The sequence below is a fragment of the Homarus americanus genome, unplaced genomic scaffold (genome assembly GCF_018991925.1).
Source record: "Homarus americanus isolate GMGI-L3 unplaced genomic scaffold, GMGI_Hamer_2.0 scaffold8010, whole genome shotgun sequence".
NCBI classification, from domain to species: Eukaryota; Metazoa; Arthropoda; class Malacostraca; order Decapoda; family Nephropidae; genus Homarus; species Homarus americanus.
In genome coordinates, this window is record NW_024733880.1 from 805 (window position 1) to 28,678 (window position 27,874).

Here is a 27,874-nt window from a genome sequence, read left to right on the forward strand (position 1 = left end):
ACACGCTGGAGAGTCTGGTAACCTACACGTCATGCAGCTGTTGGGGGGGAGGAGGTTAAGTGTCACGTCTTTATATAGTTCTTCATTACGCAAAGCCAAGTATAAGCTTGTACAATGACCACACCACCTGGCATTTTTCTTATTTGTGATATATGAATTTCTGTTCTATTTATCTCTCTGAAAAGCAAAGTTGTAAAAAATGTGATATGACGATATGAATTATTAATGCACACGATACGCACTAAACTTGACGCTTCCATTTCTTATCAAAATATATTCAACTGCTTTTTACTTTTTTATCTAAATTTCTGGTTGTTCTCTAAATAATTTACAAACAAAGAGGTATACAGAGCGTTTTGCATTGTTAATACAGCGGGGCAACATTCGGCCATCCCTCCTTGTCGTGTTGGTTTCTGTAGCGTGGCAAGGCATCGCTTCGTCCCTCCCTCACCCGCCGCAAATGTTATTGTTGTCCCTAAAATAATTTGCATTTCGTCTCCTCCTTCTTCTCCTCCTCCCTTTTCTTCTTCTTCTCTTCATGATCTTCAGATATATCTTATTCTCCTCCTCCTTCTTAGTCTTTTTTTATATATTATTATTTTCGTTCCCATAAATACATGTTTTGTAGCTGATTTTCACATCTGTTCCAGCAACTTTTTCGTTTCTTTTTCTTTCTCATTTCTTTAAACTTTATCCTCTTTTTTCTCCTTCATTTCTTCCTTCGTCATTTAGGTTTTAATATATTTTCTTCATTTTATTTCCTACTTTCTTTTGGTGTTTTGGGGTTGTTTAGTATTATTATTGATTAGTATTATTATACTGTATATTCCTTCCTCTCTACCATACAATGAAACTTCCTCTCCCTCCCATAACCTCTACAGACACCTACCTTCCCCACCCCACCCCACACACCCCACCCTCCCCACACACCCCACCCCCCCACACCCCCACCCTCCCCACACACCCCACCCCCACACACCCCACCCCCACACACCCCACACCCCATACACCCCACCCCCACACAACCCCACCCCCACACCCCACCCCCACACACCCCCCACCCCCCACACCCCACCCTCCCCACACACCCCACCCCCACAACCCACCCCCACACACCCCACCCCCACACACCCCACCCTCCCCACACACCCCCACCTCCACACCCCACCCCAACCCACCCCCACAACCCCAACCCCACACACCCCACCCCACACCAACCCACCCCACACACCCCACCCACCACACCCCACCCCCACCCCACCCCACACCACCTCCCCACACCCCACCTTCCCCACACACCCCACCCCCACACACCCACCCACCTCCACACCCCACCACCCCACACACCCCACCTCCCCCTTACACACTCAATTCCCTCACACACCCCCACCCCCAACAACCCACCCTCCCCACAACCCACCCACCCAACCCCAACCAACCCCACAACCCCACACAACCCCCACCCCCACACACCCCACCCCCACAACCCCAACCCCACACCAACCCACCCCACACACCCCACCCCCACACAACCCAACCAACCCCAACCCCACACACCCCCACCCTCCCCACACCCACACCCCACCCCCACACAACCCCACCCCCACACCAACCCACCCCCACAACCCCCTCCACAACCCCAACCTCCCCCCACACACCCCACCTCCCCACACCCCCCACCCCCACACAACCCCACCCCCCCACACACCCCACCCTCCCCACACACCCCACCCACCCCTCCACACCCCAACCCCCACACCCACCCCACACCCCCCACACACCCCCCACCCCCAACACCCCACCCCACACACCCCACCCCACACACCCCACCCCCACACACCCCACCACCCCACACCCCCACACACCCCACCTCCCCACACACCCCACCTCCCCCACACACCCCACCCTCCCCACACAACCCCACCCTCCCCCACACACCCCAACCTCCCACACACACCCACCCACCCTCCACACCCACCTCCCACCCCACACACCCCACCCCCACACACCCCCACCCTCCCCACACAACCCACCCCCACACAACCCCACCCCCACAACCCCAACCCCACACAACCCCACACACCCCACCCCACACACCCCACCCCCCACACAACCCCACCCTCCCACACACAACCCACCCAACTCCACACCCCACCAACCCACACAACCCCACCCCCACAACCCCACCCCACACCCCACCCCACACACCCCACCCCCCACACCCCACCTCCCCACACACCCCAACCCCCCACACCAACCCCACCAATCCCACACCCCACACCCAACCCCACACCCCCCTCCACACACACCCCACCACCCCACACACACCCCCCCCCTCCCCAAACAACCCCACCTCCCCCACACCCCACCCCACACAACCCACCAACCCCACACAACCCACCCCCACCCCACCCCACACACCCCACCCCCACACACCCCACCCCCCCACACACCCCACCTCCCCCACACCCCACCCCCCCCACACACCCCACCTCCCCACACACCCCCACCCCCCACACACCCCACCCCCACACTCCCCACCCCCACACACCCCACCCCCACACACCCCACCCTCCCACACACCCCACCCACCCTCACACCCCACACAACCCCACCCCCACACACCCCCACACCCCCACATCCTAACCCCCACACACCCCACCTCCCCCACACCCCACCCCCCCACACACACCCCACCCACCCCACACCCCACCCCACACACCCCCACCACCCCACACACCCACCTCCCCACACACCCCCACCCCCCCCCACACACCCCACCCCCACACACCCTCCCCACCTCCCCACACACACCCCACCCCCACACACCCCACCCACCCTCCACACCCACCCTCCCACACACCCCACCTCCCCCACACCCCACACACCCCACCCCCACACACCCCCACCCCCACACACCCCACCTCCCCACACACCCCCACCTCCCCACACACCCCCCCACCCCCCACACCCCCACCCCCACACCACACCCACTCCCTCCACACCCACCTCCCCCCACACACCCCCACCTCCCCACACACCCCAACTCCCCACACCCCACTCCCCCACACACCCCCACCCCCCACACACCCCCCACCACCCCACACCCCCACACGCCCCATACCCACCACCCCACCCCCCCCCACCCCACCCTCCCCCACACACCCCACCCTCCCCCACACACCCCACCCTACCCCACACACCCCCACACCCCCATCTCCACCACACACACCCCCACCCCCACACACCCCCCACCCTCACACACACCCCCACCTCCCCACAACACCCCACCTCCCCACACACCCCACCTCCCCACACACCCCACCTCCCCACACACCACACCACCCCCACATCTCCCCCACACACCCCACCTCCCCAAACACCCCACCTCCCTACACACCACACCACCTCCACACACCCCCCACCTCCCCCACACACCCACCCCTCACACCTCCCTGACACACACCCCACCTGCCTGATAGGACATGAGATATTGATCCACGAACTGAAGAAAAATATTAAAACATATTTCAACAAAAAGGGTGACCTCTGGCCTCCAACCCCCCAACCCCAAACCCCCCATCTACCCTTCAGAAAAAAACGAAAACGACGCCTTGTTTTTATTTTTATTGTTTTTATATTAGAGAGATACTGTGTGTGTGTGTGTGTGTGTGTGTGTGTGTGTGTGTGTGTGTGTGTGTGTGTGTGTGTGTGTGTGTGTGTGTGTGTGTGTGTGTGTGTGTGTGTGTGTGTGAGGTGTATCCAGTCACAATGTGTGTGTGTGTGTGTGTGTGTGTGTGTGTGTGTGGGAGGTGCTCAGTACCCAGTCTGTGTGTGTGTGTGTGTGTGTGTGTGTGTGTGTGTGTGTGAGTGTGTAGAAGGTCCAACACACGTGTGTGTGTGTGTGTGTGTGTGTGTGTGTGTGTGTGGGAGGTGTCTAGGCTGTGTGTGTGTGTGTGTGTGTGTGTGTGTGTGGGAGGTGTTCAGAACATCATCGTGTGTGTGTGTGTGTGTGTGTGTGTGTGTGGGAGGTGTCAAGTACATCACTGTGTGTGTGTGTGTGTGTGTGTGTGTGTGTGTGTGTGTGTGGGAGGTGTTCAGGCACATACTGTGTGTGTGTGTGTGTGTGTGTGTGTGTGTGTGTGTGTGGGAGGTGTTCAGGTCACGTGTGTGTGTGTGTGTGTGTGTGTGTGTGGAGTGTGTCCAGCAACACGTGTGTGTGTGTGTGTGTGTGTGTGTGTGTGTGTGTGTGTGTGTGTGGGAGGTGTTCAGACATCATCGTGTGTGTGTGTGTGTGTGTGTGTGTGTGTGTGTGTGTGTGTGTGGAGGTGTCAGGCCATCATCGTGTGTGTGTGTGTGTGTGTGTGTGTGTGTGTGTGTGTGTGTGTGTGTGTGTGTGTGTGGAGGTGTATGACAATATGCGTGTGTGTGTGTGTGTGTGTGTGTGTGTGTGTGTGTGTGTGTGTGTGTGTGTGTGTTTAGTCTTTATCACAATATGAATTGATTATAAATAGCCTATAACTCTTAGTTTCGTTTTAAAGTGTTCAATGACCTGAACTATCCTAACCTAACACCCATAACCAACCACCCATAACCTACCCCAACCTAACCTACCCTACCCATAACCAAACCATAACCCAACCTACCCATAACCTCCCCAACCAAACCATAACCTAACCACCCATAACCTCCCTAACCAAACCAAACCTAACCTGCCCATAACCTCCCTAACCAAACCATAACCCAACCTACCCATAACCAAACCATAACCCAACCCACCATAACCTAACCTACCCATAACCCAACCTACCCATAACCCTAACCAAACCATAACCTAACCTACCCATAACCTACCCCAACCAAACCATAACCCAACCTACCCATAACCCAATTCCCCAACAAAACCATAACCTACCCATAACCTACTCAACCCTAACCTACCCCTAACCTAACCTACCCATAACCAAACCATAACCTAACCTACCCATAACCTACCCTAACCTAACCCACCCATAACCTACCCCTAAACTAACCCACCCCCCTAACCCAACCTACCCATAACCAAACCATAACCCAACCCACCCATAACCCAATTCCTAACCTAACCCACCCATAACCCACCCCTAACCTAACCCACCCATAACCCAACCCTAACCTAACCTACCCATAACCTAACCTAACCTAACCTACCCATAACCAACCTAACCTAACCTAACACCATAACCCACCCCAACCCAACCCACCCATAACCCTAACCTAACCTACCCATAACCCAACCCCAACCTAACCTACCCATAACCAACCCTAACCCAACCTACCCATAACCCACTCCCCAACCTAACCCACCCATAACCTACCCCCCTAACCCAACCAACCCATAACCTAACCTACCCATAACCCACCCCTAACCTAACCCACCCATAACCCACCCCACCCCTAACCTACCCCTAACCTAACCTACCCATAACCAAACCCTAACCTAACCCACCCATAACCTACCCCTAACCTAACCTACCCATAACCCACCCCTCAACCCAACCCACCCATAACCCACCCCCAACCTAACCCACCCATAACCCACCCCCAACCTAACCTACCCATAACCCACCCAACCAACACCAAACCCACCTAACCTAACCAACCCATAACCCACCCCAACCTAACCTACCCATAACCCACCTCAACCTAACCTACCCATAACCCAACTCAACCAACACCATAACCCACCCCAACCAACCTACGCAAACCCACCCCTAACCTAACCTACCCATAACCAAACCATAACCCAACCTAACCTAACCTACCCATAACCCAACCTACCCATAACTCCCAACCAACCACCCAAACCCAACAACCTAACCACCCATAACCCAATTCTAACCTAACCTACCCATAACCCAACCCACCCATAACCTCCCCAACCTAACCCACCCCTAACCTAACCCACCCATAACCAAACCATAACCTAACCTACCATAACCCACCCCTAACCTAACCTACCCATAACCTAACCCTAACCTAACTCAACCCATAACCCACCCCTAACCTAACCTACCCATAACCCACCCCTAACCTAACCTACCCATAACCTAACCTACCCATAACCTCCCTAACCCAACCCACCCATAACCCACCCCTAACCTAACCTACCCATAACCAAACCATAACCTAACCTACCCATAACCTACCCCTAACCTAACCTACCCATAACCAAACCATAACCTAACCTACACCCTAACCTAACCTACCCCTAACCTAACCTACCCATAACCTACCTAACCTAACCCACCCATAACCCAACCCCACCCTCACCTAACCCACCCATAACCCTACCCATAACCATACCCCTAACCTAACCTACCCATAACCTACCCATAACCAAACCATAACCCACCCCAACCTAACCTACCCATAACCCACCCTAACCTAACCTACCCATAACCAAACCATAACCTACCCCAACCCAACCTACCCATAACCTACCCCCAACCTAACCCAACTTCCTAACCTAACCTACCCCTAACCTACCCCTAACCTAACTACCCATAACCTAACCTGCTGCGAATTCTTCAAAAAAGTAGTTTGTTTACCTGTGAGAATAACATGGTTGCCGTAAAGCTTCCAGATGGTAATTACGATAGAAGATATCCTCTGGTACACACTGTTACCATAACTTATTCCTGTGATGGGTTACCGTGGTTCTTACCCCACCGATAAAGCCTCTTGGACTAACCTCATATTCACCACTGGTCTGATCTCCCCCATCATTCCTTCCCACCCCACTCCTACCTTACCACTTTATGTTTACCCTTTACCACTTATTGTTTACCCTTTACCACTTGTTTACCCCTTGATCACCTAATGCATACCTTTATCACCACTTATGTTTACCTTTACCCTTATGTTTACCCATTTACCACTTGTTTACCCTTGATACCCTATGTATACCTTTATCACCACTTATGCTTACTTACCACTTATGTTTACCTTTACCACTTATGTTTCCCTTTACCACTTATATTTCCCTTACTTATATTTACCCTTTACCACTTATGTTTATCCATTTACCTCTTTTATATTTTACCCCTTACCATATATTTACCCCTTACCTTATGTTTACCCCTTTACCACCCCCGTATGCTTACCTCTTAAACCCCCAAACAGCCATCCCTAACCCCCCTTCAAATAGCCTTTAATATTACCCTTAACCCCTCAAACACCCCTTAATCTTACCCCTTAACCCCTCAAAACCTTACACTTACCCTTAAGCCCCCAAATACCCCCTGATAAATCCCCCCTAAATCGGGTTCCTGGACAAGTGTTTACGCACACCCTGAACTAACGCTCCTCTCCTCCGACCTCTTGTTGTTGTTGATGGGAGGGGGAGGAGGAGGGGAGAGGGGTGAGGAGAAGGGAGAGAGAGGGGTGAGGGAGGGAGGGATAGTGGTGGTGGTAATAGTAGGGAAAGACAACGATAGTAGAGAGAGGCTCTCTCTCTCTCTCTCTCTCTCTCTCTCTCTCTCTCGTCACCAACATACTAAAACACATTTAAAAACATAAGCTAACACATAATAAAACACACGTGACGACATATACAAACAATGACGTCATAGATAGTTATTAAAACACACCCATGACACAAACAATGACGTCATACATTAATTATATAAAAGTTAACAAATTACTAAACCCTGAACATTAATACTTGACAATACTGATGACTATAACACACACAGGTAACACACACAGGTAACACACACAGGTAACACACACAGGCAACACAGGTAACACACAGGTAACACACACAGGTAACAACACAGGTAACACACACAGGTAACACACACAGGTAACACATACACAGGTAACACACAGAGTAACACACAGGTGCACACACAGGTAACACACACAGCTAACACACACAGGTAACATACACAGGTAAAACACACAGGTAACACACACAGGTAACACACAGGTACACAGGTAACACACACAGATAATACACACAGAATAACACACACAGGTACACACACAGGTAACACACACAGGTAACACACACAGGTGTACACAGGTTGCACGGAGATACACACAGGTAACACACACAGGTAACACACACAGGTAACACACACAGTTAGCACACACAGATTAACACACACAATTAACACACAGGTAGCACACACAAATTAACACACACAGCTAACACACACACAGGTAACACACACAATTAACATACGAAGTAACATACACAGGTAACACACGTAGGTAACACACAGGTAACACACAGGTAACACACAGATTAACTCCGTAACACACACAATTAACACACACACAGGTAACACACACAGGTAACACACACAGGTAACACACACAGGTAACTCCACACAGGTAATACACACAGGTAACACACACAGGTAACACACAGGTAACACACAGGTAACACACACAGGTAACACACGCAGGTAACACACACAGGTACACACACAGGTAACACACACAGGTACACACACACAGGTAACACACACACAGGTAACACACACAGGTAACACACACAGGTAACATACACACAGGTAACACACACAGGTAACACACACAGGTTACACACACAGGTAACACACACAGGTAACACACAGGTAACACACACACAGGTAACACACAGGTAACTCACACAGGTAACTCACACAGGTAACACACACAGGTAACACACACAGGTAACACACACAGGTAACACACACAGGCAAAAAACACAGGTAACATAACACAGGTAACACACACAGGTAACACACACAGGTAACACACACAGGCACACACACAGTAACACACACAGGTAACACACAGGCAACACACACACAGGCAACACACACACAGGTAACACACACAGGTAACACTAACACAGGTAACACACACAGGTAACACACACAGGTAACACACACAGGTAACACACACAGGCAAACACACACAGGTAACACACACACAGGTAACACACACAGGTAAACACACACAGGCAACACACACAGGTAACACACACAGGTAACACACACAGGTAACACACACAGGTGAACACACACAGGTAACACACACAGGTAACTCCACAGGTAACTCACACAGGTAACTCACACAGGTAACTCCACACAGGTAACACACACAGGTAACACACACACAGGTAACACACACACAGGTAACACACACAGGTAACACACACAGGTAACACACACAGGTAACACACACAGGTAACACACACAGGTAACACACACAGGTAACACACACAGGTAACACACACAGGTAACACACACAGGTAACACACAGCAGGAGCTCAAAACACAATCGATCATACACCAGTTAGAAAGAGAGTAAGATAATAGAGGAGTTTGGATTGGTTAAGAGTTGCTAGACTGTGTGAAGTGACGAGAGAAGAGATACAGTCACACTGTATGTATGTATGTATGTATGTATATTTGTGAATTTATTTATATATACACATCCTCTATGCTTTGAATCTCTCTTTCATAAATAAATTAATATAAACAGTATTCTGACTGGTATACCCATCACCTTTATGAGTTAAATAGCCAGGGAAAAATACAATGTAAATATTCACACCGACCTGTACAACACTGCCCCTACACATCTGTCATAATAACAGTCATATGTTACATTTTATTTAATCAGCTCAAATTCAGTCTTTTCTGATTTAACTGATGGATGTTTTCTGTTTTTTTGTTAGGAGGGATTTTTTTACTTTTTGTTCAAGTTCCAATAAATTTTTGTAATGTGCGTTTGTCGATTCGTTTTTGTTTTGATGTTTGTGTTAATTTCTTGCCCCGTTGTTGTTGTTATGAACGTAAAGTGTTTTCAGTTCAAATATTAATAAAATCTAAATCAGCTGTTGTAAGTTGACGATAAATATTATGAAACAAAACACAATCGCCTTAACATCTATACACACACACACATGGCGGAAATTTTCATAAACACTAAAACTACATAATCACGCTAGTTAACCCATCATCATCATCTCTCTCTCTCTCTCTCTCTCACAAAGACAAAAACAAACTGGACTCTTATACAATTAATCTCTCAAAACAATTCCTCACAGTAGACACAGAATCCAACTCTATTATCGATCCTCTCGAGCCATATCAACATGGCCGCGTATTAGCTTAGGAGAGGAAAAAACAAATGATTGGGATTATCAGAGCTACGAGTGCAATTGAAGAGCTTATCGGCCACTCTGGATCTCACGGCAGGGGGATTCAATGCTCTTCATGTTCGTGATTAAATGTGTCGATCTCATTCGCGTCTGTCAACACGCCCCCAAATCTGTTTATAAATTCCTAATACTCAAGTGTAGTGTGTGTGTGTGTGTGTGTGTGTGTGTGTGTGTTATACTTGTGTTGTTGAGGGTGTATTGTGATCATGAGGTGTTTCTTACTTGGGAGGTTGATGAAGAGAGAGAGAGAGAGAGAGAGAGAGAGAGAGAGAGAGAGAGAGAGAGGAGAGAGAGAGAGAGAGTGTGTGTGTTGTGGGATAGTCAACCAACTACCTATTTAACTATACCCCCTCTGCACCCTTGAATAACCAACTACACTAATCACTATTCATAACTATATATATATATATATATATATATATATATATATATATATATATATATATATATATATATATATATATATATATATATATATCACCATTCTACAACACCCCCTATCCCCTACCCACACCCCACCCCCATCCCCAGAGCAACTCAGACACAGTTATGTCAGGTCACGATTACAAGGTGAAGCAGCCTTGGTAATAGAAGAGTTACCCCTGTAATTCATCATAGAAAATGGTAATTATTTGGACGTTTGGTTTGTGTGTGTGTTGAGGGAAGGGTGAGGTGAGGTGAGGTGAGGTGACACCCAAATGCCTTGAAGAAGAAGAGACGAAGAACATAAGAACATAAGAAAATAAGGAGTCTGCAATAGGCCGGTTGGCCTGTGCATGGCAGCTCCTGTCGAGAGTTACTACCACTCTCTATCATCCATGAATCTATCTAGCCTCCTTTTGAAACTTTCCAGCGTTCCAGCACTTACTACAAGTTCTAAGCTTGTTCCACCCGTCCACCACCCTATTTGTGAACCAGTTCCTTCCTATTCCCTCCTAAACCTAAACTTATCCAACTTAAATCCGTTGCTCCGAGTCCTATCCTGCTCGGATATTATAAGAACCTTTATCTATATCCCCTTTATTGATTCCTTTCACCCACTTAATACTTCTATCATATCTCCCCGCACTCTTCGTCTTTCTAGGGAATGCAGTTTAGTTTCTTTAACCTATCTTGATATGGAAGTCTCAAGTCCGGAATCATTTTCGTCATTCTTCGCTGCACCGACTCCAGTGAATTGATATCCATTCTATAATAAGGGCACCAGAACTGAACCGCATAATCGAGGTGCGGCCTGACTAGCGCAAGATATAGTTGCAATAGACCTCTGCACTTTTATTACTTACACTTAGATATAAAACCCAATACTTATTGCCTTATTTCGAACATTAACGCACTGTTTTCTAGGCCGTAGGTCCGGCTTACAAGTACCCCTAGGTCTCTTCACAAGTCGATTTCTAGGTTGATGTTGTTAAGGCTGTATACATTGACAGTATTTGTTCTTCCAATATTAAGTATGCTGCACTTGCTGGTGTTGAATTTCATTTGCCATTTTCAGACCACCCCTGCAGTTTATTTAGATCTCCTGTAATGCATTTGCATCCTGCCCTGAATTAATTTGCAGCCCTATTTTGGTGTCATCCGCAAACTTGCTTATGTCACTGCTGATCCCAGTATCTAGATCGTTTATGTAGATTATGAACAAGAAGAAGAAGAAGACGAAGAAGGGAATTAATTAATAAAAGTAAGAAAACATGCCAGATCACCTAACCCAGCCTAACCCTCCTTAACCACCCAGGTAGCATTGCTGATATTAGTCTTCAGGTGTAGCAAACAGGGAGAGGAGGCTAGGCGAATCTTCACGTGATGTCTGTAGTTATAATAATAATAATAATAATAATAATAATAAACATAATTATTATTATTATTATTATTAACGGTTTATTAAGATAACAGCAGCCCGAAGGCTGAAAATATACACAAACAGAGATGTTAAGTTACATATGGTGGAAGAGGGCGGTGGGTCACTTGGACAAAAGCTTTCAATACAAAAATATAAGAAACATAGAGTCAACATATAGATTAACTGTAGATCTGGTACTGTGGGAGCTGGTTGAAACACTCTTGTGACCTGATGTCGGAGTCAAGCCTGGCTGTTAAGCCGCTACCTCACTACAGCTGCAGATGCACCACGTGGTCCGGGTAGGTCCTCCAGCTCACACAGGGTGTTGGAGATGATCCTTGTTCCTCATGTGATGTAGTTAGGAATTCATAGTTCCTCACTTCTCTCCTGGTGTAGTTTGGAGTGTTTCTTGGGTTCTCATCTAGTGTTGGTGGTGAGAGTGTACCGTGGGCTGGGTGTGTCACGTCAAGGGTCAGGTCAACTGTCATGTGCCCATAACCCCATAGCAACAAGCCTGTGTGTGGTATCTGTTTGCCTCCCCACACAAGCTATTAATAACTTGTTATTTTACTATTATCTTATTGTTGTTCTAGTTACTTAGGTTAATTGTTTATCTATGTATGTCATTAATATGCATCATTTGTGTTACTCTGTTAAGTCAAACCAAGAGTAGTATTAATTAGTTAGAAGACTATTTGCAACTGTCCTGAGTCACGTGATCTAAGACGCCCTCACCATATGCTGGGGCAGAGACTCTCTAGTAACCGTGGTATAGGCTATAGGTAGGACGGTCCACACCCGGTACAGACGTGCTTTGTTCAGTCATCAAAATACTCTAGTGGTATCTGTAATTAGTGGCACGTTAACTTAGGCCTAGAAGGAATCCTGGTGTTAAGGAATCTCCTATTTGGTAGAATTAACCAGTTGGTTGTGATTGCTGTATATATTGGGATGTCTGTGTTTAATATAGTTAATGTTAAGTAGTATTCATTTGATTTAACTCTTAACGGTATATTTTCACCTTCCGCATCACTCTTATTTTACTATACAATCACTTATTCCTTAAATTCCATGGTTGCTAGACAGTACCCCTTAAGAACATAAATTGAATTATTTAATTATCTTCCCATTTGTGACTCACTTACTCCAACTTATTTTTAATTATTAAGCATATTCAGTTGAGTCGGTTTTTGGGGATAATTATTGCCGTGTTCTGTTTGTTCCTTTATTTGATGATAACTGGGTAGGTTTCCTCCAGGTATAAAGGATATTGGGATCACGACATCAACACTGACGCCAGCCCAATTGTCACTAACATTGTTCCTTTTTCAATTAAATTGACACTTTGATATCACTTGTGGTTGACGCAATCTCACTGACTGTTGGTGTGAGGATGTTGATAAATCCAGATGGGAAGGCGGAGATGGGAAGGGAGGCGACAGACCGGGCAGGCAGCTGTCTCCAGGTCAAGAACCACGTTGCATTAGCGGGCAGCCACGCCTTACCCTATGAAGGATATGTATCGAGGGCCCTCCGACATCCGATGGTATCTCCCCATTAAAGACGAAAGACATCCTTCAGTGCTGGAAGAGCTCACCATTCACTGCTCAACCGAAACACCGATGATGTCCTCATCAACAGTCCTTCAGCATCCCGAGCTAACCTCAGCTATCCTCCATCCCTGATGGCCATCAAACAGATGAAAATAACAAAGCCTCAGGGCCGATGGAATCCCAGCCGAGGTGTATAAACAGGAGGACCTCTGCTTACCAGCGTCCACTTTCTCCTGAAACATATGGAAAAAGAGAACCCAAGCTCTTAAAGACGCCTCCATCGTCAATATTTATAAGAACAAGGAGAGGTCACACTGTCAACTACGGGACCTCACTACCTTCCGTAGCTGGCAAGATTATCGCCCGAGTCCTCCTAAACAGACTTCTTCCTGAGGCGGAAAACTTCCTCCCTGAATCACAATGTGGCTTTAGACCATCACGTGGCACCACTGACATGATCTTTGCTGCCCGCCAGATACAGGAAAAGTGCAGAGAAGAGCGTCGTGACCTGTATATGGCCTTCATCGCCATAACCAAGGTATTCGACGCGGTGAAGCCCTCTGACAGACCCTCAGCCATTTTGGATGCCCACCAAAATTCATCGACATTGTGAGGCAACTCCACGATGGCATGAACGGCAGTGTCCGGCACAATGGCACCCAGTCTGAGTTTTTCCCCATCCAAGCGGGGGTAAAACAAGTATGTATACTGGCCCCAAGTCTCTCTTCCATTTTCTTGGTTGTCTTCCTTACTTGTACCAGTGTCAATTTAGCCAGCGGGGTGAACATCGAGTACGAAAGGGGTTTTTCAACATAAGACGACTCCAGGCAGGAACAAAGGTGTCGGCAGCTTCCATTACTGAACTTCAGTATGCAGACGACTTCACCCATGAGGCTCACACTGAACACGACCTACAGTAGATCCTGAGCACCTATGCAGATGTGTATGCACACTTCGGCCTTGAGGTGAATGTACGTAAGACTCTGATTCACTTTCAGCCTGCCCCTGGTTCAGCAACACCTCCACCATTCCATCCAGCTTAACGGTACTACCCTCTCTAATGTTACCCACTTTCGGTATCTCGGCTCTCACCCGTCCACCACCACCACGGACACCGATAAAGAGATTCAACATCGGATCAGATGTGCATCTTAAACCTTTGGCAGACTCCGTACACGTATCTTCAGCTGTAGGAAGCGGAAATTATCTACAAAGTTGCACGAATATCGAGCAGTGGTCCTCCCCAGTCTGCTATATGGCAGCGAGACATGGGTCACATACAGGAGGCACCTCAAGGCACTTGAAAATTTTCACCAACGTAGTCTACGTTCCATCCTCCGAGTTCGAGGGGAAGACAAGAGAACAAATGCCAGTATTCTCACTGACACCAACTCTAGGAGCATTGAGACTACCATTATCCATGAACAACTACGTTGGACTGGCCATATTACCCGCATGGATGACAGTAGACTGCCAAGGCAGCTACTTTACAGTCACTTAACGAATAGTAAACGTAATGCTGGCAGGCTATTGAAAAGGTATAAGGATAGTCTTAAGACAAACCTGGAAAAGTGCCAAATCGACCCCCTCACCTAGGAGACGATTACTCCACACCGTAACGCTTGGAGGAGCACCACACAAGAAGGTGTCAATACTTTCGAGTTAGCCCGACTGCATACCGAGGCAGACAAGCGCCAACGTCGGAAAGACGCTGCCGCCGCCCTTCCCGCACTAGATGTAGTCCCCCACACGTGCAACATCAGTGAACGACACTGCCGGTCCCGTATCGGCCTCTTTTGTCCCCTCACAACTCACCAACCTAGGTGACATACTTAATAACTCATATCATTGTGTCACAGCTGGATGATCGTCATACTAAATTCAGAGTGACAGCAAAGTAGTATGTATGTATATATATATATATATATATATATATATATATATATATATATATATATATATATATATATATATATATATATATATATATATATATATATATATATATATATATATATATATATATATATCATGCACGTTTATGAATAAAATTAGATGTAAAGAAAATTAAGATAAAATGGATTGCCAGTCACCGAGGGAATGATGAAAGAGAGAGAGAGAGACACACCTGTAAATCCTTGCCATAACAGTAATCACACTCACACCACTCACCTTCCTCCATCATACTAAGTTACCTTAAACAGAATACAATAAAATTTATTACAGGCCGCCACTACAGCACAAGTCGGAGTAACAAGAAGGTAGAGTTCTGTACCAATATGTTGAATGTCTGAATACAGGACAAATTACAAAGACGCTCGTGACTGATGGCTGCGGTGAGAGAGAGAGAATAACTTCTCGTTGGGGTTCTTTGTTAAGCTTCTCTGCGTTTGTCTGTGCCCACCCCGAGGATTGTCATGTGATCCTAGAGCTGTGGGCTGTAAGGCGTGGGCGACTACCAGAGGGAGGGAGGGAGGGGTATCACCATCACCTTTTCTATGGGTCCAGTTTTCCCGCCAGGTTGTAGTCGTCAGCGTGTAGACTGATCGCGTTGGCAGCTGTTGAAGGAAGTCGTGAACAAAAACATTCTTCAGGATTGGCCACAGAACACATCCCTGGGGAAGTCTCAGGAGGTTTGTTCGTTGTCTCCTCTCGATACACAGCTTCTCCGGGAGGCCCCCAGCCACACCCAATCGAAGGCCCGTACGATCATAAGGTGTCCAGATTATTGTCCAGCACAACTTACCAGCCTTAGGGAACAGCAGCAGGTCTGAAGTGAACCGAGATGCTCTTAAACAAAACTGGCGGGGAAACAGCGGGTCGTGGTGGACATCAGTCGTCCACGTAACTGGCTGACCGCAGGCAGCAGGGATAGATCCGTGGGTCCGACTTCGATTGTTGCTTTTTTTGTGGACAGTTCCCACTCTGGTCACCTGTCATGCTTTTTTACATTTATTTCGCTGACCTGCCTCCTGTGTGGCTGTCACTGAGGTAGATCGTTCCTCACACTGTTGTATTAAAGGTGGTGTCTTGTTGGGTCCGGGACATTCATTTTAGGGCTGCCTTGTCCCTACTGGAGTCCCTCCCAGGCTGGTGAGAGGAGAGATTGTCTTTAGAAGGTTAATTCATCTTATCCGTCACTAGGGCTCACCACACCTAGGTACACCAGTCAGCCCGAGCCTCACCACTCTTTATGTCCTCCTGCTGGGGACCTCCACGTTCATCCAGCCCCCAGGTGTAGGCGTGTGTTGTGAGGGCGAAGGTTCCTCTCGCACCTCACCCAGTACTTCATCTCTTCAGCACCTTGACGACGATGACCGAGCTGGTGTAGTGACGGCGGGAGGAGGGACTCATGAAACTGCTTCTACATATCCAGTAATGAGAGTTAGTGAAGGCCTCAAAACTTGCCGAATTGAGTCACCACAAAGATTATCCCAGGCCTTGTCGCGTTGGTCGTGACGCCTGTAGTGCTAGTCAGTAAGGTGCCAGAGAGAGCCACAACCACCCTCAACCGGGAGAAGTAGACGAGGTGTGGAACTACTCAACTCCTGGTACTGTGTGTGTGTGTGTGTGTGTGTGTGTGTGTGTGTGTGTGTGTGTGTGTGTGTGTGTGTGTGTGTGTGGAGTTGAAGGTTCACGTGATCTATCGTTTATTCTTAGTATATTTTCATTTTCGATATTTCTCTTCTCACTCCTCTTTCTCATTCCCTCCCTCCTCCTCTTTTCTCTTTCTCTCTCATTCCATCACTCCCCCAACCCTCATTCTCTCTCTTCCATATTCTTATCGCCATCCATACGTCAACAAGACCAACAAAGACTAGCTAAATCCTCTTTAAAGACTTTCTGTATCTGGTTATTATTATCTTTATCTCTTTTTTCGTCTTTATCCTCGTCTTCTTGTTCGTCCTATTCGTCCCATTTCCTCTAATTCTTCATTTTTCTCCTCCTTACTCTCCTCCACCGCCTCATCCTCTTCCCCCTTCTCCATCTCTTCCTCCTCCATCTCCATCATCTCTTTCTCCTCACCCTTCTCTTACCTCTTCGTCTCATCTTCCTCCTCCTCATCCTCATCCTCGCATTTGCTCTTCTCTTCCTTCTTCGTATTTTCTTCCTGCTTCAGCTTAATTTACCACAATTCGTATTCTGTCTCCCTCGGTTCGCAGACTTACAATGCTGAACTCTCTCTCTTCTTCCTCTTTCTCCCCATTTTCCCTCTCCCGCTTTCTATCTCCATCTCTACCAACCTCTCCTTCCATCCACCTTTTCTTCTTTTCAATCTCTTTTGCCCTCATTTCTCCCTCCTCTTTCTCTCTCTCCTCACTACCTACCTCCATTCATCCCGCTTCTCCCCCTCTCTCTCTCCCTCTCTCTTTCCACCCCGGGAGACACACATTCGGCCGTATTTACTGCAGTGTTAAGAGAACAATGCTTGTTGATGATAACAAGCATTGCTTCTAAGTCAGGCAGCCAGAAATTTACACATTTGTGATAATCTCCTGTTTTGTACAGTGTAGAGGATGACACTGTGACCCTTATAGGCAGTGGCACTCATATGGTACTGTGACCCTTATAGGCACTGGCACTCATATGGTACTGGCACTCCTATGGCACAGTCACCCTTATAGGCACTGGCACTCTTGTGGCACTGTGACGTATATAAGTCATGATATATCGTATAACTTGAACCCGTAGAGAGAGAGATTATTACCTAGCGTTAGTCTCTCCTGATTGGTGGATTCAGACGTTTGTTTATCATGCATGGACCTTTCTGGTTGGTCTATTATATCTCGGCCTCTCTGACTGGTCTATTATACACGAACCTTTCTCATTAGTTGAAACCCGGAGTTAATGTAAGCTGGGACCGAGACTATTATTTAGCTTAGCATTCTGTTAATAATATCATCATAATTATTCGATGAGACAGAAAATAATGAATAAAAAAATGATAATTACCTTTTTGAGTGATGTAGCTTTCTTCATTAGATGTTTTTTTCTAAATGGTTGTTTGAATGTATGACCTAATGAACGATGTTTAATGACTCTGGTGATTGGTGAAGCATATAAAACATCAACAACAACAACAGCTAACAACAACAACAGCTAACAACAACAACAGCTAACAACAACAACAGTGCTTTAAAGGGGATACACACATATATATATTATTTTTTACATATAATAAAAAAATCTTAAAGCGAACAGAACGACAATAACTTTTTTTATGAATTTTTTATTGTTTAGAAAATATTTAAAAAAATAAATTCAATATCAATTAGTTTATAAAGAACTGATTAATTATGTAATTATAATTGACCATAATGAATACACCAAAAACAATATGGTTATAAAAGTAATTTTTTTTATATCATAGATTCAGTTCACACAGATATTATAAAAAAGGTCCAGGCTTCTACACTTTGACTTTTTACGAGTGAATTCAATGTTGTCCTTTTTTGTATTCATAATATTTGATGACGGGAAATAATATTATAGAAGTGGAATGGTATAATGCTGACACTTTCTGATGCTATTACTTGCTGACACTTGCTGACACTTGCTGACACTTGCCTTGACTATCATGCAAAGATCAGATCAAGGTCTGTTACCCTTCCTCCCTCTCTGTAGTGTCCTCCCTCACCTTCCTCCCCCTCTTCCCTCCCTCTCTCTCGCCCTCCCTCACCTTCCTCCTCTTCCCTCCCTCTCTCGCCCCTCCCTCACCTTCCTCCTTTCCCCCTCCCTCTCGCTCCCTCCCTCACCTTCCTCCTCTTCCCCTCCCTCTCTCTCGCCCTCCCTCACCTTCCTTCCATCTCCCTACTCCTCCTCTCCCCTCCCTCTCTCGCCCTCCCCACCTTCCTCCTTCCTCCCCCCCCTCTCTCGCCCCCCTCCCCACCTCCTTCCTCCCTCTCCCCCCTCCCTTACCTCCCTTCCTCCCCCTCCCTCTTCTCTTTCCTCGCCCTCCTCCCCTCACCTTCCTCCTTCCTTCCCTCCCTCACCTTCCTCCTCTTCCTCCCTCTCCTTCCTTCCCCCTTCCTCCCTCTTCCCTCCCCCCCCTCCTCACCTTCCTCCTCTCCCTCCCTCTCTCTGCCCTCCTCACCTTCCCCTCCTTCCTTCCCCTCCCCCACCTTCCTCCTTCCTCCTCCCTCTCTCGCCCCCTCCCCACCTTCCTCCCTCTCCCTCCCTCCTCTCGCCCTCCCTCACCTTCCTCCTCTTCCTCCCTCACCTTCTCCTCTTCCCTCCCTCTCTCTCTCCCTCCTTCCTTCTCCTCTCCCCTCCCTCTCTCGCCTCCCCTCCCTCCCCCTTTCCCTCCTCTTCCCCTTACCTTCCTCCTCTACCCTCCCTCTCTCTCGCCCTCCCTCACCTTCCTCCCTCTTCCCTCCCTCTCTCTCTCGCCTCCCTTACCTTCCTCCTCTTCCTCCTCTCTCTCGCCCTCCCTCACCTTCCTCCTCTTCCCCCATCCTTCTCTCTCTCCTTCTCTACCGTCCCATCATTAATATCCTCCTCTGTTCACGTCTCTCTCCTCCTCTCCCTCTCCCCCTCCTCTCCCTCTCCTCTCCTCTCCCCCTCCTCCCCTCTCCCCTCCTCCCCCTCCTCCCCCTCTCCTCCCCTCCCCCCTACGTGACCAGATAACACTCTTAAAACATAACTTTCCCCCCTAGGTGCCACGGGAGTGAACGTACAGAGGGTGGTGGTGCCAACGCCTGGTGTAGTGGGGCGCCCGGCTACCCTTGAGTGCCAGTGGACAACAGGACACAGGGGCTTCTACTCCGTCAGGTGGTACAAGAACGATGAACAGTTCTACAGCTTCGTCCCCAAGAACAAACCGCAGGTGAAGGTTGACCACAACATAAATGGCGTTAATGTTGAGGTGAGTAGAGTGTGTGTGTGTGTGTGTGTGTGTGTGTGTGTGTGTGTGTGTGTGTGTGTGTGTATATAATGATAGAGTTAGATATTTGGATTGATGAATGGAAGAAATTTAAATATAAAGAGTGGAGGTGTGGAGACAAAGGATTACACACACACACACGAGAGAGAGAGAGAGAGAGAGAGAGAGAGAGAGAGTCCCAACACATCCGCCTCAAGAAGAGAAGTAACCATTTAAATGTCTTCCCCTGACCGAACCTCTGCACAATACAATTAAATTAAGAAACTGTCACTTGTTGGACAAAGTGACAGTAACTCTACCGTCATAATTCTCTGGACAGGGAATTTACTTTCTCAATGGACAGAATTTTTCAGCTGGCAGATTTTATTTTTGAATTGTAAAGAATTATTTTGTTGCTGGGGAGATGTTTTATTTATGTGTGTGTGTGTGTGTGTGTGTGTGTGTGTGTGTGTGTGTGTGTGTGTGTGTGTGTGTGTGTGTGTGTGTGTGTGTGTGTGTGTGTGTGTGTGTGTGTGTGTGTGTGTGTCTGTGTGTGTTTGTTTCATTCTCTCTGTGTTTGTCTGTCTCTTTCAAGTTTGCTCAAACGCTAAAACTCAGAGTTTGGAGGCTGTGTTAAAGACTCGAGGTTTGGAGGCTGTGTTAAAAGACTCGAGGTTTGGAGGCTGTGTTAAGACTCGAGGTTTGGAGGCTGTGTTAAAGACTCAGGTTTGGAGGCTGTGTTAAAGACTCGAGAGTTTGGAGGCTGTGTTAAAGACTCGAGGTTTGGGGCTGTGTTAAGACTCAGAGAGTTTGAGGCTGTGTTAAAGACTCGAGAGTTTGAAGGCTGTGTTAAAGACCTAGAGTTTCGGGGCTGTGTTAAAGACTCGAGTTTGGAGGCTGTGTTAAGACTCGAGTTTGGCTGTGTTAGACTTGAGAGTTTGGAGGCTGTGTTAAGACTCGAGTTTGGAGGCTGTGTTAAGACTTGAGTTTGGAGGCCGTGTTAAGACTCGAGTTTGGTTATATTAAGACTTGAGAGTTTGGAGGCTGTGTTAAGACTCCGAGAGTTTGGGCTGTGTTAAGAACTTGAGTTTGGAGGCCGTTAAAGACTCAGAGTTTGGTTATGTTAAGACTTGAGAGTTTGGAGTCGTGTTAAGACTCAGAGTTTGGAGGCGTGTTAAAGACTTGAGTTTGGAGGCCGTGTTAAGACTCCGAGTTTAGGCTGTGTTAAAGACTCAGAGGTTTGGTTGTGTTAAGACTCGAGAATTTGAGGCTGTGTTAAGACTCGAGAGTTTGGAGGCTGTGTTAAGACTTGAGAGTTTGGAGGCTGTGTTAAGACTCGAGTTTGGAGGCTGTGTTAAGACTCGAGAGTTTGGAGGCTGTGTTAAAGACTCGAGGTTTGGAGGCTGTGTTAAGACTTGAGAGTTTGGAGGCTGTGTTAAAGACTCGAGAGTTTGGAGGCTGTGTTAAGACTCCGAGAGTTTGGAGGCTGTGTTAAGACTCGAGAGTTTGGAGGCTGTGTTAAGACTCGAGAGTTTGGAGGCTGTGTTAAGACTCGAGATTTGGAGGCTGTGTTAAGACTCGAGAGTTTGGAGGCTGTGTTAAGACTCAAGAGTTTGAGGCTGTGTTAAGACTCGAGAATTTGGGGTGTGTTAAAACTCAGAGTTTGGGCTGTGTTAGCAGACTCGAGAGTTTGGAGGCACCGTGTTAAACTCGAGTTTGGAGGCTGTGTTAAAGCACTCGAGAGTTTGGGGCTGTGTTAAGACGAGAGTTTGGAGGCTGTGTTAAGACTCGGAGGTTGGAGGTTGACTTGTTTAGAAACTTGACAATAAACGAATACAAATTTTCTGTTAACACAAGTGGCACTTTACGCTTTTGTCTGTGTGTCTGTCTGTCTTTGTGTGTCTGTCTGTCTGTGTCTGCATGTCTGTGTGGCTATGTTTTTTCTGTGTGTGTGTGTGTGTGTGTGTGTGTGTGTGTGTGTGTGTGTGTGTGCATCACTATACGTACATTCCCCAACCATCACCTTGTCTCCCCCTCCCTCCTGACGTGTCCAAGATAACCCTTCCTCCTCCTGACGTGTCCAAGATAATCCTTCCTCCTCCCTGACGTGTCCAAGATGCCTCCCTCCCTCCCTGACGTGTCCAGATGACCCTCCCTCCCCTAACGTGTCCAAGATGACCCTCCCTCCCTCCCTGACGTGTCCAAGATAACCCTCCCTCCCTCCTGACGTGTCCAAGATGACCCTCCCCTCCCTCCCCTGACGTGTCCAAGATGACCCTTCCTCCCTCCCCTGACGTGACCAAGATGACCTCCCTCCTTCCTGACGTGTCAAGATGACCCTCCTCCTTCCCAGACGTGTCCAAATAACCCTCCTCCTGATGTGTCCAAGATGACCCTCCTTCCTGACGTGTCCAGGATGACCACCCTCCTTCCTGACGTGTCCAGGATAGCCCTCCCTCCATCCCCCCCTCCACCTCCTCTTACATATCGCCCTCCACCGCTCATTGTCTCCCGTCCCCGGCTCAGCTCAGCAACTCAGACACACGTGGTCACCCTCCGAGCTGACCTGGGTCTGAGGGCAGCTCCCAGGTGTGAGGTGATGGTGAATCATAACCTTCAGACCTTCTACGCCACAAACCACCCCAAGTGCGGCCAATAACTGACGGTGTCGGTAAGTGTGGCCCAATAACCTGACGGTGGTCGGTAAGTGGCCAATAACCTGACATTAGTCGGTAAATTGGCCAATAACCTGACGGTGGTCGGTAAGTTAACCTGACGGTATCGTAGGGCCAATAACCTGACGGTGGTCGGTAAATGTTCAATAACCTGACGGTGGTCGGTAAGTTAAGCCAATAACCTGACGGTGGCAAAGTGGGCCACACCTGGTCGGTAAGTGGTCAATAACCTGACGGTGGTCGTAAATGTGACCAATAACCTGACGGTGGTCGGTAAAAGTGGCCAATAACCTGATTGGTCAGTAAGTGTGGCCAATAACCTGACGGTGGTCGGTAAGTGCATTACTGTTGTAAGCTCTGAATTTATTTGTTAATTTATTTATTTTTTTTATTTTTTATACTTTTGATGGATTAGTGTAATTAGCTAACCCAACTCAAACCAACCCAACCTAAACTAACACTAACCAACTCAAATTAACCTAACTAAACCCAATTTAACCTAACTTAACCTAACCTAACCAAACCTTTTTAACTTTCAACCCACAAACCTAATCTAACTTAACCAAACTCAACCTAACCTAACCTAACATAACCAAACATAATCTAACTTAACCTAACTCAACCTAACCTAACCAAACATAATCTAACTTAACCCAACCCCACCCAACCAAACTTTTCTTTAACCTTAACTCAACTTCTCTATAAATATTAATTCTATCACACTCTATTTAACACATCAAATAAACTGCTTAGGACGTCTGTATAGATTTTTCATTAAATCTGATGGGATTTTTGTTACCCATTTTCTGTAGTTTTGTCTCTTTTAGTGAACTAACTAAACCTAAATCTCTCCAACATTATATCGATTCTAATTTATAATTCAAAATTTCTTTGTCCCTGCCCGTACTTTATGTCTCGCATTACTGAGTTTTGTTTACATATTTTCCCGCGCATTCCTGAGTTTTGTTTACATATTTTCCCGCGCATTCCTGAGTTTTGTTTACATATATTCCCACGCATTCCTGACAGTTTTGTTTACATATTTTCCCGCGCATTCCTGATAGTTTTGTTTACATATTTTCCCGCGTATTCCTGACAACAACTTTCTATATAGATGTTAAACTACAGTGTAATTGTAAACATATATAACTATCTATCTATCTATCTATCTATCTATCTATCTATCCATCCATCTATTTATTTATCTATCTATCTATTACGCCGCAGTGATGCCCGAGGTACCAGTGTTGACTGGTCTGCAAGGGAGGTACCGGGTGGGTGACACTCTAAACATCACCTGTACAGCCAGAGACGCCAGGCCCCCCGCCATCCTCTCCTTCTACGTCAATGGCAAACTTATCCACGTGAGTACCTCCACCTGTCTGCTAATTAACCCTTCACCTGTGTTAATTAACCCTCCATCAGTGCTAATTAACCATTTACCTGTCCTAATTAACTTTCCACCTGTGCTAATTAACCTTCAATTTGTGCTAATTGCCCTTCCGCCTGTCCCAATTAACCCTCCACCTGTCTTAACCCTCAACCAGTCTTACTTAACCTTCCACCTGTGCTAATTAACCTTCCTCCTGTGCTAATTAACCTTCCACCTGTCTTAACCCTCATCCAGTCTTACTTAACCTTCCACCTGTGCTAATTAACCCTCCATCAGTGCTAATTAACCATTTACCTGTCCTAATTAACATTCCACCTGTCCTAATTAACCCTCCAGCTGTGTTAATTAACCTTCCACCCGTCTTAATTAACCTTCCACATGTGCTAATTAACCTTCCACCTGTGCTAATTAACCCTTCACCTGTCGAAACCCTCAACCAGTCTTAATTAACCTTCCACCTGTGCTAATTAACTTTCCTCTAGTGTTAATTAACCTTCCACATTGTCTGAAAGGAATTGAAGTGGATAATCATAATAAAGTCAGATTGAATGTTTCCCCCTTCACCCAGCACAGTATTGAGATGAGTAATTTATACACCGAAGAGCCTTAATGAATAAAATACACTAGACTCACAAAACACAAGACTCATTCATCAACTTCTTGCTACAATGCTCACTCATTCACTCACTCACTCATCACAAAAGACTCAATCACTCATCTAATCACTCACTCACCACAAAAGACTCAATCACTCATCCAATCACTCACCCTCTCACTCACTCACACTCATCTCTCCCTCACTCACTCTCACCTCTTCCTCAACAGCCAGGGTCAGGAAGGGTACAGGAACTGGCCACGACAGAGGGCACATACTACGGCGTGTACAATACCCGTTCACGTCTCATCCTACCCCTGTCAGAGCGTCACGTGCCCACCATTACCCTCGAGTGCCAAGGTTGGGTCCTCACACTTGAGACCCAGATTGCTGCCACCATGGAGGTTAATACCGCTAGGGCATTCACCTCCTACTTCAACACAGGTGAGGTCAATGTGATTAAGGTGAGGTCAAGGTGATTAAGGTGAAGATAAGGTGATTACGTGAGTCTTTAAGATGATCAGGTAAGGTTACGTTAAACAGGTGAGCTAATGGTTCTCTGGTTAACGTTAATTAACCTGATGAGGTAATTAATTACTGAAGTGACCCCAATTAAGTCATTCACTAAACTAAGGTAATATTATTTATATTTCCTGTTATTTTCCAATATATTCTCTAATTCCAGTCTAGCTCAAAAATTCACGTAAAATGCTTGAAGATTTATTGACAGAATTTATAGATCACCTGAAGTTTAGGCACCCTAGGTTACTTTATCTGATAATTAAATACCCGAATGTCACTTGGGTTACCGCTTGGGTGTTTTATCATCAGGTGACTCAAGTTTTTGGTTTAGTTTAAGAACTTTAACACAACACAAACCACAGGATCGATTAAAACAGACACCTTCCGAGTCACCAGTCATCACTTGTGTTCACTAATGTCTCCTCCTCTTCTTCCCCTCTTCCGTGTTCACTACTGCAGGTGCTGGTACCGTCGTGCCCTGTCTGGCTTCTGTCCTGCTGATCGTCGCCATCACACACCTCCTCACTACCTCCAGCTGATCGCCACACCTGCACTGTTCACCTGAGGACCTCTAGCCTCTACCGCCGCTGGTGTGAGGACTCCAAGCTTCTACAAGAGGTCTGGGAGCCTCTCATCTCTACCGCTGGTGTGAGGACTCCAAGCTTCTACAGGAGGTCTGGGAGCCTCTCATCTCTACCGCTGGTGTGTGGGCTCCAATCTTCTACAGGAGGTCTGAGAATCTTTAGTCTCTACCATCAGTGATGACGATCCTCACGGTGCTGATATAAACGTGAAGAGTGTAACATTTTTACCTAACCTCTGAGGAGCCTTCACTAGTGACGCCCTACCAGCACCAGCTTGGCCCGCCCCTCCTCCTGAACACCTCCCGCACTAGGGGCTGGAGGGACCCTCATCGCTTTGGCAACTAGTGGAGGATTTTAATGTCGCTAGCATGACAAGGGCCCTCTCAACCCCTCTCCGTCGCACCCCAGAGGGACCCCACACACAGCACAACATACAGTAGTTTAGTTTTATGTTCTTACACCACCGACCTACTACACCAAAGATACTAACCAGAGGGAAGGAGGAGGGGGTGATGTCGATCTTGCGCAACACTTTCACCCTGAGAACCCCCGCCCCCCCTCCATCCCCTCACCTCCTTCCATATTTGAAATCGTTTTACCTCATCCTGATCTCCGCCTCCCACCATCTCAAAGACCTAGGAAAAGGAGAGAGAGAGAGAGAGAGAGAGAGAGAGAGAGAGAGAGAGAGAGAGAGAGAGAGAGAGAGAGAGAGAGAGAGAGAGAGAGAGAGAGAGAGAGAGATCAAGGAAAGACGAGAACCAAGTTTGGCAGAAAATTATGCATAATACACGACCTTGTGAGACGCGGATCACAGTGACCAAGTTGGAGAAAAGTCCGGGAGAAATTTATTGGCTTAACAAGAAGAGGATCAACTATTGAAGATTTCGGGAGACTCCAAGTTTGGGAAAGTATTTAGTAAAAGTTGTGAGCCTCCAGAGTTAGTGAGAGAGAGAGAGAGAGAGAGAGAGGGAGAGAATCAATGAAGAGGAGAGACAGAATGGCAGAAGAGAGATTGAGAGAGAGAATGAATGAAAAAATGAAAATGAATGAAAGAAAAACAGAAAAAAGCAAGGCATAGAGAAACACACACACACACACACTGAAGCAAAATAAACACTGCCTCTGAACTCGACCTCAAACAGCTGATAATATTATGTTAAGATTAATGTTTCTATCTTTAGAGTTTGAGAAAGATAAACAAACAGCTGATGATAGTGGTGTAACCAAATGAGGTAGATAGATAAGAAATGATAAAAAATATATATAAATAGACATGACTGAATAATGTGATAAGGAGAAAAACTAAAAGACGTGTATGATCTGTGACGTAATAATGACATGTTCGTGTGTGACGTCATGGAGATATGTAAACAGACCAGACGTAAACACCACCACCCCACAACGATATAAAAGATGGATTGAAAGTGTAATCATGAACTTTATTCGCTGAGTAAATAAAGACTGTTTTTGTGTTTCGTTTTAGTTCCTTCTCGCACTGAGGACGTGTCACTTACCGTCCCATACTGCCTCATAGAGATGTCACTTTCCTCCCATAGTTACGTCACTTTCCTCCCACAGTTACGTCACTTTCCTCCCATAGTTACGTCACTTTCCTCCAACAGTTACGTCACTTTCCTCCCACA

The 27,874-nt window shown here is 47.0% G+C and overlaps 1 protein-coding gene across 1 annotated transcript; it reads left to right on the top strand.

Moving 5' to 3' along the window:
• Positions 1 to 23,149: 23,149 nt before the first annotated feature.
• On the top strand, positions 23,150 to 27,283 carry LOC121870084. The gene is made up of 4 exons (XM_042371858.1): positions 23,150 to 23,165; positions 24,365 to 24,501; positions 25,356 to 25,569; positions 26,107 to 27,283. The coding sequence occupies exons 2-4, from the start codon at positions 24,367 to 24,369 to the stop codon at positions 26,184 to 26,186; spliced, it is 429 nt and encodes a 142-aa protein (XP_042227792.1). The 5' UTR covers positions 23,150 to 23,165; positions 24,365 to 24,366; the 3' UTR covers positions 26,187 to 27,283.
• The last annotated feature ends 591 nt before the right edge of the window (positions 27,284 to 27,874 follow it).

Coding starts and splice junctions, on each gene's coding strand:
- LOC121870084 (XM_042371858.1), top strand. CDS start 24,367: ATGCCCGAGGTACCAGTGTTGACTGGTCTGCAAGGGAGGTACCGGGTG. Junction 24,502..25,355: donor TCAATGGCAAACTTATCCAC/GTGAGTACCTCC, acceptor CTTCCTCAACAG/CCAGGGTCAGGAAGGGTACA. Junction 25,570..26,106: donor CACCTCCTACTTCAACACAG/GTGAGGTCAATG, acceptor TCACTACTGCAG/GTGCTGGTACCGTCGTGCCC.